The sequence below is a fragment of the Somniosus microcephalus genome, chromosome 1 (genome assembly GCF_052327205.1).
Source record: "Somniosus microcephalus isolate GS21.2 chromosome 1, FLI_Smic_1.0, whole genome shotgun sequence".
NCBI classification, from domain to species: Eukaryota; Metazoa; Chordata; class Chondrichthyes; order Squaliformes; family Somniosidae; genus Somniosus; species Somniosus microcephalus.
Genome location: NC_140987.1, coordinates 18,393,940 through 18,408,405, shown reverse-complemented (window position 1 = coordinate 18,408,405; position 14,466 = coordinate 18,393,940). Strand labels below are relative to the sequence as shown.

The 14,466-nt window shown below is 47.4% G+C and overlaps 1 protein-coding gene across 1 annotated transcript in view; it reads right to left on the bottom strand.

The window, feature by feature from the left end:
- Positions 1-13,449, bottom strand: part of aspnat (aspartate N-acetyltransferase) — a 71,241-nt gene extending 57,792 nt beyond the window's left edge. Inside the window, exons 1-2 of the mRNA XM_085971925.1 lie at positions 12,850-13,449; positions 3,220-3,384 (exon numbers count right to left, since the gene is read on the bottom strand). Of these exons, the coding sequence (XP_085828051.1) occupies positions 3,220-3,384; positions 12,850-13,243 (559 nt within the window). The 5' untranslated portion in view covers positions 13,244-13,449. The remainder of the gene's footprint in view (positions 1-3,219; positions 3,385-12,849) is intronic.
- Between the last annotated feature and the right edge of the window lie 1,017 nt (positions 13,450-14,466).

Genomic DNA, 14,466 nt, shown 5'->3' with positions numbered 1-14,466 from the left:
ATCTTCCCCTTAAATGTATGTATGCTATTCACCTCAACTACTCCTTGTGGTAGAGAGCTCCACATTTTTACCACGCTTTGGGTAAAGAAGTTTCTCCTGAATTCCTTAGTTGACTTATTGGTGACTATCTTATATTTTGGTCTTCTATATAAGTTGAAACATCTTCTCCATGCCTACCCTATCGAATTCTTTCATAATCTTAAAGACCTCTTTCACGATACCCCTCAGCCTTCTCTTTTCTGGAGAAAAGAGCCCCAGCCTGTTCAGTCTTTCCTGATAAGTATATCCTCTCAGTTCTGGTGTCACCCTTGTGAATCATTGTTGCACCTACTCCAGTGCCTCTAGATCCTTTTTATAATATGGAGACCAGAACTGTGCGCAGTACTCCGTGTGGCCTAACCAAGGTTCAATACAAGTTTAACATAACTTCTCTGCGTTATGTGCTCACTCACACCCTTTGGCTCATGTCATGCCTGTGTACTAATCACCTCCCACACCTCCTGGGAAAGGTCAAGAGCCATATTACATGGAGATGACATTTACCTCTACAGCATAATTAACATCCAGTGAAGGATGAACCTGCAATGAGCCATGCCAGCAAATGCTGGATGAGGCTTAATATTGGACTGTTGGAATATGTGTCGGCTGTGTCTCAGTGGGTAGCACACTCGCCTCTGAGTCAGAAGGTTGTGGGTTCACAGTCCCCACTCCAGAGACTTGAGCACATAAAGCTAGGCTGACACTCCAATGCAGTGCTGAGGGAGTGCTGCACTGTCAGAGGTGCCGTCTTTCAGATGAGACGTTAAACCGAGGCTCCGTCTGCCCTCTCAGGTGGAAGTAAATGTTCCCACAGCCACTATTTCGAAGACGAGCAGGGGAGTTCTCCCCAGTGTCCTGGGCAATATTTATCCCTCAACCAACATAACAAAAAAAACAGATTATCTGGTCATTATCACATTGCTGTTTGTGGGACCTTGCTGTGCGCAAATTGGCTGCTGCATTTCCTACATTACAACAGTGACTACACTTCAAAAATACTTAATTGGCTGTAAAGCTCTTTGAGATGTCTGTTGGTCGTGAAAGGCGCTATAGAAATGCAAGTCTTTCTTTCTTTCTTGATTTCCATAGTTCCCCTTCATCCTACAACTCTGAACCTGAATAGTAGCTGCCTTCTTACTGCACTGTGCAGCAAACTATAAAAAAGCTGAAGTGTTAACTCAGTTTCTCTCTCCACAGATGCTGCCGGACCCGCTGAGTGTTTCCAGCATTTTCAGTTTTTATTATAAAAGGCCTACACATTTCTACCGACAGTTACTACAGTAACCATTGTCAACCCAATTCTGTTCAGCGCTCGTGGGTACATAGTTTACCATCACAGGCTATTGTTAAAGTGAACGCGTTATTTTCAACCTCCGTCAACGGTCTTTACAACTGACCTGTGAGTGTGACGCTAGGTTGGCGTGGAAATATTTTCACCAATACACATACTTAGAATCATGCCTATCCATAATTTAAAATACTTTGTTCTATAAATAATACACCACAGATCTGCTGTCGTGTTGATCACAATGAGTAAGAGGACATTCTCCTTTATAACAATATACATGCAGCAAAGTGTGATCGGGATAGTGTGACAAGAAATAAGTGTGAACATCACAGGAAGTGCACACTATAAGTGAGACTTTTAATATATTAGAAATACATATATATTCATGGCCTAATCTTAATTCAAAGTCCCTTCATTCAAATTATCTGATAATTTAAAAAGAAATAGCACTATATTCTCATTTTGCTGTCTTGATTAATTAAAATGATTGGGTAATTTGATTTTTTTTTGTGCGGAATAGGACTCCGAATTATCAGGAATAAATTGCATATATATTCTGAGTAAAGTAATGGCGTTTGCTTTTAATTAGTCACAATTCGATTACAATAGTAAACTAAAATATATACAGTCACTATTTCTATTCTATCCAAAGGTGTTATTTAAAAAGTACTGAGAAAAAAAACTTCTAAAAGAAACAACATTTTAGACAGCTAAACATGAAGGAACACTTGGGATTTTCTTCAAAGTTGAAAGTTTATTCATTTCCTAAGGAGACAAAAAGTTACATTCCTGGAGTTGCTACGTTGAAGAGTTTCGAGCAAGTTGGCAAAACCTCGTGTTGCTGCGCTCGCAGAATAGGGTCGGGTTTTCACGAAATAATATTTCTAGCTTTGTCATGAAGTGGAAGGAGCAGCAATGAGCTTTGTTCTGCTAAACGGGGCAGACTGTTTGCCCATTAAATATTAACATGGCTTGAAAGGTAAAACTCAGCTTTCTTTCCCCCCCCCTCTTCATTTATTTTCTCCCTCTGTCATTGGTCCACACCTACACCATTCACTATTGCCTGACAGAGAGTAGCTAGGATGTGCACATGACAGGTCCAGGATTAATTCCTCTCCCTGCTAATCAGTATTTGCAATAATGAGAAACTGTGTCGGGGGTGGGGGGCGGGGGGAGGAGTGGGGGCGGGGTACACAGGTACATAGGAACAGGAGTAGGCCATTCAGCCCCTCGAGCATGTTCCTCCATCCAATCTGATCTGTACCTCAACCCGCCTCTGATCCACATCCCTCGATACCTTTACCCAGCAAAAATCTATCGGGCTCAGTCTTGCAAATTTCAATTGACACCCCCCAGCATCCACTGCCTTATGGGGAGAGCGAGTTCCAAATTTCCACTACCCTTTGCATGAAAGGTTACAAACCTGACAGTTGCATGGCATAGGGAGCCAAAACTGAGATGCCCTTTTAACCACATGTCTAGTGTATTATTTTTCCATGCTTCAATGCAAAACTCGAATCAATCTCAAACATCACACATTTTACGGAAAGAGAAATAGAGTTAATGTTTCAGCTTGTCTGACGACAGGTCATCGACCTGAAACGTTAACTCTGGTTTTTTTCCCTCTCTCTCCACAGATGCTGCCTGGCCAGGCTGAGTATTTCCAGCATTTTTCTGTTTTTATTTCAGAATTCCAGCACCTGCGGTGTTTTTTGCTTCTGTGCCACGCGAAATTTATTCCCGTTTCCTTCTAAATTGGTCACAGACAGGTTGCACTGTAGCACCTTTAATTCAGAGATCGAAAGATGACAAGTGGCCAAAAAACCGCCCCCCTTCCCCCCGCAAAATAATCCCAGCCTGCCCACAGTGTTCCTGAAAATTGGAGAACATACCTGCAGGCTTCATGTAATATTGTTCTATATCTGACATGTCGGTTTGTAGTGCACACTCAAGATAGCTGAGGATAACTTTCCTACTGTAGTAGTATCTCGAGCCCAATAGTAAGGTGGGCACACAGCAGGTCAGCAGCAGGGACTTGGTCAGATAAAAGCACATTACTATGGAGACAAGGGAAAGAAATAAACGATACCTGTCAGAAAAGAGAATTGAGTGTTTATTTCGGAACAACCCCAGAGGAGAGACACAACACACATGTATAAAAATATATATATACATTTAGTGTACATGTTGTAAAAGTAATAATGCCTATATATATATATACTTACATAGCTTGTTTGTCTCAACTGCAGGAGATGTCCGCAAGAGTCCCCAAACACAGTAAGTACTGCGTTTTTTAAACCTCTTCCACCACCAAAACCAACCACATAATTTAAACAACAATTCGGTCAAATTGTTAACACAGGGTGTGCTAATTGTCACAGTACACAGTGTGCCACCTCGAACAAAACCTCCTTCTCCCCAACGAACGTTAGGGTCTTAGCATTTAACAATTCTCACACTTCTGAAATGGGATTGGGAACAATCTTTGGCATTATATTAAAAATGTGATTTATTCTTCACCTCGGCTATCTCCCCGCCGTCCCGCAACCCCCCACCCGACCCCACCCGTTCCCCCCCATCCTCACAGTGCCTGGTCCACCATCCCTTCTTCCTCCCACCTGTGCATCTCCAGCCTGCCATGCACAGGGGGCTGGGGGTGTCCTGGAGCGAGTGCGCAGCGCGTTCACCCTCCCCCATATCCTCTCGCTATTTCGGGAGTGCACCGCACGATCCCGACAGCAGGAGATGACGCGAGGACATGCGGCGAGTGGGCGAGCAGCTCGGGCACGCTACCATGGGGTGGGGGGGTGCTTCGCGGGAGCACGAATGTCTGTGGCCTATGTTCAAATAACACGCCTGCCCGCGTGTCTGAGTTGTAGTGCACGGTGCATAATCCCTTGGGATATTCCCGCTCTGTGTGTATGGGATGTAGGTTCATATAGTGGATGGAAAACATTCCCAAGGAGTGTGCCCTAGCTGTGTATATGGGATATAAGTTCATATATTCCCTCTGCATGAGAGTGTGCGAGATATAAAAAATACTGCAAATGCTGAAATGCCAAATAAACAGAAAATTCTTAAGAGATCCACAACAGGCCAGTCTCATCTTGAACACATGTAATAAGGGCACCTGGGTAAGGATACATGGGTAAGGATACATGGGTAAGGATACATGGGTAAGGATAACATGGGTAAAGGTAACATGGGTAAGGGTAACATGGGTAAGGATAACATGGGTAAGGATAACATGGGTAAGGGTAACATGGGTAAGGGTAACATGGTTAAGGATAACATGGGTAAGGGTAACATGGGTAAGGATAACATGGGTAAGGGTAACATGGGTAAGGGTAACATGGGTAAGGATAACATGGGTAAGGGTACATGGGTAAGGGTACATGGGTAAGGGTAACATGGGTAAGGATAACATGGGTAAGGGTAACATGGGTAAGGATAACATGGGTAAGGGTAACATGGGTAAGGTTAACATGGGTAAGGGTAACATGGGTAAGGGTAACATGGGTAAGGATAACATGGGTAAGGGTAACATGGGGAAGGATAACATGGGTAAGGGTAACATGGGTAAGGGTAACATGGGTAAGGGTAACATGGGTAAGGGTAACATGGGTAAGGGTAACATGGGTAAGGATAACATGGGTAAGGGTAACATGGGGAAGGATAACATGGGTAAGGGTAACATGGGTAAGGATAACATGGGTAAGGGTAACATGGGGAAGGATAACATGGGTAAGGGTAACATGGGTAAGGATAACATGGGTAAGGGTAATATGGGTAAGGATAACATGGGTAAGGGTAACATGGGTAAGGATAACACGGGTAAGGGTACACGGGTAAGGGTAACATGGGTAAGGGTAACATGGGTAAGGGTACATGTGTAAGGGTAACATGGGCAAGGGTAACATGGGTAAGGGTAACATGGGTAAGGGTAACATGGTAAGGGTAACATGGGTAAGGATAACATGAGTAAGGGTAACATGGGTAAGGGTAACATGGGTAAGGGTAACATGGGCAAGGGTAACATGGTAAGGGTAACATGGGTAAGGATAACATGAGTAAGGATAACATGGGTAAGGGTAACATGGGTAAGGATAACATGGGTAAGTGTAACATGGGTAAGGGTAACATGGGTAAGGATAACATGGGTAAGGGTAACATGGGTAATGGTAACATGGGTAAGGATAGCATAGGTAAGGGTAACATGGGTAAAGGTAACATGGGTAAGGATAACATGGGTAAGGGTAACATGGGTAATGATAACATGGGTAAGGATAACATGGGTAAGGGTAACATGGGTAAAGGTAACATGGGTAAGGATAACATGAGTAAGGGTAACATGGGTAAGGGTAACATGGGTAAGGATAACATGGGTAAGTGTAACATGGGTAAGGGTAACATGGGTAAGGATAACATGGCTAAGGGTAACATGGGTAAGGGTAACATGGGTAAGGGTACATGGGTAAGGGTACATGGGTAAGGGTAACATGGGTAAGGGTAACATGGGTAAGGGTACATGGGTAAGGGTAACATGGGTAAGGGTAACATGGGTAAGGGTAACATGGATAAGGGTACATGGGTAAGGGTAACATGGGTAAGGATAACATGGGTAAGGGTAACATGGGTAAGGATAACATGGGTAAGGGTACATGGGTAAGGGTAACATGGGTAAGGGTAACATGGGTAAGGGTACATGGGTAAGGGTAACATGGGTAAGGGTAACATGGGTAAGGGTAACATGGATAAGGGTACATGGGTAGGGGTAACATGGGTAAGGAAAACATGGGTAAGGAAAACATGGGTAAGGGTAACATGTGTAAGGATAACATGGGTAAGGGTACATGGGTAAGGGTAACATGGGTAAGGGTAGCATGGGTAAGGATAACATGGGTAAGAGTAACATGGGTAAGGGTAACATGGGTAAGGATAACATGGGTAAGTGTAACATGGGTAAGGTTAACATGGGTAAGGGTAACATGGGTAATGGTAACATGGGTAAGGATAACATGGGTAAGGGTAACATGGGTAAAGGTAACATGGGTAAGGGTAACATGGACAAGTGTAACATGGGTAAAGGTAACACAGGTAAGGGTAACATGGGTAAGGGTAACATGGGTAAGGGTACATGGGTAAGGGTAACATGGGTAAGGATAACATGGGTAAGTGTAACATCGGTAAGGGTAACATGGGTAAGGATAATATGGGTAAGGGTAACATGGGTAAGAGTAACATGGGTAAGGGTAACATGGTTAAGGGTAACATGGGTAAGGGTAACATGGGTAAGGGTAACATGGGTAAGGGTAACATAGGTAAGAGTAACATGGGTAAGAGTAACATGGGTAAGGGTAACATGGGTAAGGATAACATGGGTAAGGGTAACATGGGTAAGGGTAACATGGGTAAGGATAACATGGGTAAGGATAACATGGTTAAGGTTAACATGGGTAAGAGTAACATGGGTAATGGTAACATGGGTAAGGGTAACAGGGGTAACGATAACATGGGTAAGGGTAACATGGGTAAGGGTACATGGGTAAGGATAACAAGGGTAAGGATAACATGAGTAAGGATAATGTGGGTAAGGGTAATGTGGGTAAGGATAACATGGGTAAGGGTACATGGGTAAGGGTACATGGTTAAGGGTACATGGGTAAGTGTGCATTGGTAAGGGTAACATGGGTAAGGGTAACATGGTTAAGGTTAACATGGGTAAGAGTAACATGGGTAAGGGTAACATGGGTAAGAGTAACATGGGTAAGGGTAACATGGGTAAGGATAATGTGGGTAAGGGTAATGTGGGTAAGGATAACATGGGTAAGGGTACATGGGTAAGGGTACATGGTTAAGGGTACATGTGTAAGTGTGCATTGGTAAGGGTGCATGGGTAAGAATAACATGGGTAAGTGTAACATGGGTAAGGGTAACATTGGTAAGGGTATCATGGGTAAGGGTAACATGGTTAAGGTTAACATGGGTAACAGTAACATGGGTAATGGTAACATGGGTAAGGGTAACATGGGTAAGGGTAACACAGGTAAGGGTAACATGGGTAAGGGTAACATGGGTAAGGGTAACACAGGTAAGGGTAACATGGGTAAGGATAACATGGGTAAGGGTACATGGGTGAGGATTACATGGGTACCGGTACATGGGTAAAGGTAATGTGTAAGGATAACATGGGTAAGGGTAACATGAGTAAGGGTACATGGGTGAGGATTACATGGGTACAGGTAAGGGTAATATGGGTAAGGATAACATGTGTAAGGGTACATGGGTAAGGGTACATGGGTAAGTGTGCATTGGTAAGGGTACATGAGTGAGGGTACATGGGTAAGTGTAACATGGGTAAGGGTAACATGGGTAAGCGTAACATGCATAAGGATAACATGGGTAAGGGTACCATGGGTAAGGGTAACATGGGTAAGAGTAACACGGGCAAGGGTAACAAGGGTAAGGGTAACACGGGTAAGGTTAACACGGGTAAGGGTAACATAGGTAAGGGTAACTTGGGTAAGGGTAACATGAGTAAGGGTACATGGGTAAGTGTAACATGGGTAAGGGTAACATGGTTAAGGGTGACATGGGTAAGGGTAACATGGGTAAGAGTAACATGGGTAAGGATAATGTGGGTAAGGGTAATGTGGGTAAGGATAACATGGGTAAGTGTAACATGGGTAAGGGTAACATGGGTAAGGGTATCATGGGTAAGGTTAACATGGGTAACAGTAACATGGGTAATGGTAACATGGGTAAGGATAACATGGGTAAGGGTAGCATGGGTAAGGGTAACACAGGTAAGGGTAACATGGGTAAGGATAACATGGGTAAGGATAACATGGGTAAGGGTAACACAGGTAAGGGTAACATGGGTAAGGGTAACATGAGTAAGGGTACATGGGTGAGGATTACATGGGTACAGGTAAGGGTAATATGGGTAAGGATAACATGTGTAAGGGTACATGGGTAAGGGTACATGGGTAAGTGTGCATTGGTAAGGGTACATGAGTGAGGGTACATGGGTAAGTGTAACATGGGTAAGGGTAACATGGGTAAGGGTAACATGCATAAGGATAACATGGGTAAGGGTAACACGGGTAAGGTTAACACGGGTAAGGGTAACATGGGTAAGGGTATCTTGGGTAAGAGTAACATGAGTAAGGGTACATGGGTTAGGGTAACATGGGTAAGGGTTACATGGGTAAGGGTACATGGGTAAGGATAACATGGATAAGGATATCATGGGCAAGGATAATGTGGGTAAGGGTAATGTGGGTAAGGATAACATGGGTAAGGGTACATGGGTAAGTGTGCATAGGTAAGGGTACATGGGTAAGGGTACATGGGTAAGGGTAACATGGGTAATGGTAACATGGTTAAGGTTAACATGGTTAAGAGTAACATGGGTAAGGGTAACATGGGTAAGGGCAGCATGGGTAAGGGTAACATGGGTAAGGATAATGTGGGTAAGGGTAATGTGGGTAAGGATAACATGGGTAAGGGTACATGGGTAAGGGTACACGGTTAAGGGTACATGGGTAAGTGTGCATTGGTAAGGGTACATGGGTAAGGGTACATGGGTAAGTGTGCATGGGTAAGGGTACATGGGTAAGGATAACATGGGTAAGGGTAACATGGGTAAGGGTAACATGGGTAAGGTTAACATGGGTAAGAGTAACATGGGTAAGGGTAACATGGGTAAGGATAACATGGGTAAGGGTAACATGGGTAAGGGTAACACAGTTAAGGGTAACATGGGTAAGGATAACATGGGTAAGGGTACATGGGTGAGGATTATATGGGTACCGGTACATGGGTAAAGGTAATATGTGTAAGGATAACATGGGTAAGGGTAACATGGGTAAGGATATCATGGGTAAGGGTACATGGGTGAGGATTACATGGGTACAGGTAAGGGTAATATGGGTAAGGATAACATGTGTAAGGGTGCATGGGTAAGGGTACATGGGTATGTGTGCATGGGTAAAGGTAACATGGGTAAGGGTACATGGGTAAGTGCATTGGTAAGGGTACATGTGTAAGGGTACATGGGTAAGTGTAACATGGGTAAGGGTAACATGGGTAAGGGTAACATGGGTAAGGGTAACATGCATAAGGATAACATGGGTAAGGGTAACATGGGTAAGGGTAACATGGGTAAGGATAACATGGGTAAGGGTAACATGGGTAAGGTTAACATGGGTAAGGGTAACATGGGTAAAGGTAATATGTGTAAGGATAACATGGGTAAGGGTAACATGGGTAAGGATAACATGGGTAAGGGTACATGGTGAGGATTACATGGGTGTGGGTACATGGGTAAGGGTAATATGGGTAAGGGTAACATGGGTAAGGATAACATGGGTAAGGGTACATGGGTGAGGATTACATGGGTGCGGGTACATGGGTAAGGGTAATATGGGTAAGGGTAACATGGGTAAGGATACATGGATAAGGATTCTTGGGTAAGGTGAACCTGGGTAAGGGTACTGTTATGGGTACCATCTTAGTGGCAACCTGGGCAAAGCTACCATGTTACAGATACCACATTAAGGGTACCTGGGTAAGGATAACATGGGTAACCTGGGTGAGGGTACCCGGGTAGGGATAGCATGTTGAGGGTACCCAGGTAGGGATACCATGTTGAGAGTACCTGGGTGAGTTTACCTGGGTGAGGGCACCTGGGCAAGGGTACCTGGGTGAGGAGTATCTGGGTGAGTGTGCCTGGGCAAGGGCACCTGGGTGAGGGCACCTGAGTGAGGGTACCTGGGCAAGGGTACCTCGGCAAGGGTACCTGGGCAAGGGTACCTGGGTGAGGGTACCTGGTTAAGGGTATCTGGGCAAGGGTATCTGGGTGAGGGTACCTGGGTGAGGGTACCTGGGCAAGGGTACCTGGGTGAGGGTACCTAGGTGAGGGTATCTGGGCAAGGGTATCTGGGTGAGGGTACCTGGGTGAGGGCACCTGGGCAAGTGTACCTGGGTGAGGGTACCTGGGTGAGGGTGCCTGGGCAAGGGTACCTGGGTGAGAGTATCTGGGTGATGGTATCTTGGTGAGGGTGCCTGGGCGAAGGTACCTGGGTGAAGGTCTCTGGGTGAGGAGTATCTGGGTGAGGGTACCTGGGCGAGGAGTATCTGGGTGAGGGTGCCTGGGTGATGGTATCTTGGTGAGGGTGCCTGGGCGAAGGTACCTGGGTGAAGGTCTCTGGGTGAGGAGTATCTGGGTGAGGAGTATCTGGGTGAGGGTAACTGGGCGAGGAGTATCTGGGTGAGGGTGCCTGGCTGATGGTATCTTGGTGAGGGTGCCTGGGCGAAGGTACCTGGGTAAAGGTCTCTGGGTGAGGAGTATCTGGGTGAGGGTACCTGGGCGAAGGTACCTGGGTGAAGGTCTCTGGGTGAGGAGTATCTGGGTGAGGGTACCTGTGTGAGGGTACCTGGGTGAGGAGTATCTGGGTGAGGGTGCCTGGGCGAGGGTGCCTAGGCGAGGGTGCCTGGGCGAGGGTGCCTGGGTGAAGGTCTCTGGGTGAGGAGTATCTGGGTGAGGGTATCTTGGCGAGGGTGCCTGGGCGAAGGTACCTGGGTGAGAGTATCTGGGTGATGGTATCTTGGTAAGGGTGCCTGGGCGAAGGTACCTGGGTGAGGGGTACCTGGGTGAGGGTACCTGGGTGAGGAGTATCTGGGTGAGGGTGCCTGGGCGAGGGTGCCTGGGCGAGGGTGCCTGGGCGAGGGTATCTGGGTGACGGTATCTGTGTGAGGGTACCTGGCAAGGGTAACCTAAGTGAGGGTACCTCGGCGAGGGAACCTGGCGAGGCTACCTGGCGAGAGTACCTGGCGAGGGTATCTGGATGAGGAGTATCTAGGTGATGGTATCTGTGCGAGGGTACCTGGCGAGGGTACCTGGCGAGGGTACCTGGTGAGGGTACATGGGCGATGGTACCTAGGTGAGGGTATCTGGGTAAGGGTATCTGGGTGAGGGTATCTGGGCGAGGGTAACTGGGTGAGGAGTATCTGGGTGAGGGTATCTGGGTGAGGGTATCTGGGTGAGTGGTATCTGGGTGAGGGGTATCTGCGTGAGGGTATCTGGGTGAGGGGTATCTGGGTGAGGGTATCTGGGTGAGGGGTATCTGGGTGAGGGTATGTGGGTGAGGGTATCTGGGTGAGGGGTATCTGGGTGAGGGTATCTGGGCGAGGGTATCTGGGCGAGGGTATCTGGGTGAGTGGTATCTGGGTGAGGGGTATCTGGGTGAGCGGTATCTGGGTGAGGGTATGTGGGTGAGGATATGTGGGTGAGGGGTATCTGGGTGAGGGTATGTGGGTGAGGGGTATCTGGTGAGGGTATCTGGGTGAGGGTATCTGGGTGAGGGGTATCTGGGTGAGGGTATCTGGGTGAGGGTATGTGGGTGAGGGTATGTGGGTGAGGGATATCTGGGCGAGGGTATCTGGGCGAGGGTATCTGGGTGAGGGTACCTGGGTGAGGGGTATCTGGGTGAGGGGTATCTGGGTGAGGGTATGTGGATGAGGGGTATCTGGTGAGGGTATCTGGGTGAGGGTATCTGGGTGAGGGGTATCTGGGTGAGGGTATCTGGGTGAGGGTATGTGGGTGAGGGTATGTGGGTGAGGGTATCTGGGTGAGGGGTATATGTGTGAGGGTATCTGGGTGAGGGTATCTGGGTGAGGGGTACCTGGGTGAGGGGTATCTGGGTGAGGGTATCTGGGTGAGGGGTACCTGGGTGAGGGGTATCTGGGTGAGGGGTATCTGGGTGAGGGTATGTGGGTGAGGGTATGTGGGCGAGGGTATCTGGGTGAGGGTATCTGGGTGAGGGTATGTGGGTGAGGGGTATCTGGGTGAGGGTATCTGGGTGAGGGTATGTGGGTGAGGGTATCTGGGTGAGGGTATTTGGGTGAGGGTATGTGGGTGAGGGTATCTGGGTGAGGGTATCTGGGTGAGGGTATCTGGGTGAAGATAACCTGTGGGATACTAAGAGACCTGCTCCGCATTTCCTGCTCTGTTTCCCCACGCCATGTACCGAAGCGCCTGGTGTGTGTGTGTAACGTGCACTCGGGGCTCGGGAATCCCCGCCCTCGCCCTCGCCCCCACCCTCCCCTCCCCTCCCTCAGTATAGCGCCGGTCCAGCAGCGGCGAGCTCAGCTCCACTTACATTCGCAATGCAGTTCGCGACCGTCTGTATTTTCTCAAGACTTTTTTCAAATTGATTTCAGACTGAAAACTCTTAAAAGATTAAAATGCCATTAAGTATCAGTTTTTGGGGCGGGGGAGGGTTCTAAAATAAGAACATAAAAATTAAATAATACAAATCGCGCACAGTTCGATATATTAAAAAAGAATAATTGAAATATAATCAGGGTTGCAAGTCCATCACGTTTCACTACGGAATAAAAAATATTCCTGTGTCAAAACAAAACAAAAATGCATCTTAAAGAGAGAGGGGGAGGGAGGGAAATGCTGGGGGTGCATTTTAAATGCTAGGTTAGCATGGTGCTGAAATGCTGCTTACCGGTCAGGCAAGAGTAGAGCAGGAGGATCTTGGGCTGCTGTTTGAGTCCTCTGAACGCCGTGTTGGGGATCCGCTCCATAATCCCTTCGCAAAAGATGCGACAGACGCTCTCCTGGTCGCTCAGTTGAAACTGGCGAATGAAGACGGTGTCTTTCTTGAGGTGGTGGTCGGGTGGCGAGGAGTCCACTGGCGAGGAGGAGGAGGAGGAGGAGGAGGCTGCTGGTGCTCCTGCTGGTGCTGCTGGTGCTCCTGCTGGTGCTGCTCCTGCTGGTGCTGCTGCTGGTGGGGGCCACATCTGGCTGGAAGAGACGATGGGATCACTTTTCGACCCCGGCATCTCTTCGTCCGCCACGATCTTAGTCTCGCAAACCATTTTGGGAGGTAGAAAATGCATAAAAGACCTGGCGTCGGCTCAGCTTTTAAAAAAATAGCCAGATTAAAATGTGGGGAAGCAGAGAGATGGAGAGAGAGAGGGGGGTGGGGGGGTGCGGAGGGGGGGAAGGTGGTGATGAAGGAGAGAGAGAGAGAGAGAGAGAGACTCCCTGATACCTGCTACCCCCTGCAGCCGTTGCACCGACTGGAATGAATGGGCTGCCGCTCGCCTCTGCCCGGCCCATTTATAGGGTTGGGGGCCGTGGCTACTATTCAGCTTGCGGGGCTGGGCGCTCTAGTTGGTCGGGAGAGGTTCCCCCATGTGATCCGAGGGGAGGGGATTGTGACTGAGACAACTCCGGCAGCTCCCCCATTTGCAATATTACTATCGCATCTTTCCATCTGTGCTGCGCATCAGAGGACGCTGATATCTGCACACACACACACACAATAATAATAATTAACAGCGTCAGCAATCAGTCTGCTCACATTTAATATGAATTGTGATTACTGAGGCTTTTAGTGTTGGGAGAGAGAGAGAGGGGAGGAAATGCACAATTTATATTTCACGCTGTTTCATTTCCTCTTTTGTCTCTTTTCCCCCAATTCTAAGAATGGAGAAATGGAGAAATGCTGCTCGCTCCCTGCCACCTAGAAAATTCAGCTGTGATTAAAATGCAACTATTTTGGTGGTAGGGGGAAAGTGGGTTTGCAACAAGCTGGTTAAAGGAGTGGCAGTTTGCATCCTCTCAGCCCTCCATCATTCCCTCTCTCCTCTCGCTCGCTCTCTCCCCCCGGCCCAATACTGAATTGTGTATATATTTATTTATATATATATGTGAGCAGAGGCTGGACCTGATCTCACAGCGTTCACACTGCAGTCTAACAGGACATCCGGGCCATGTCTGCTGCCCTCCCCCTCTCCTCTCCTCTCCCGCTCACCAGTGTTAATGTCACATCCACACACAGTCGGGGAATCTGCCCCCCATTCTCCGGACAGGGGGGGGGGGGGGGGGCAGAGCAGGAGAATAACCTTGGGCTTACACCGAGTGCTCGGCGCGCACTCTTCAAGCTGCTTCTGATTAATAACTAAAAATATATATTTTTACACCGCAAAAAAAATGTCACAATAATGGGAAAAACGTCGACATCTTTTTCAACTACAACAGCCTTTTATTGCACAACTCAGGCGCGTTAGATTTAAGGCATCATCAGCGATTGAGAGAAAAAAAAGATAATCTTGTA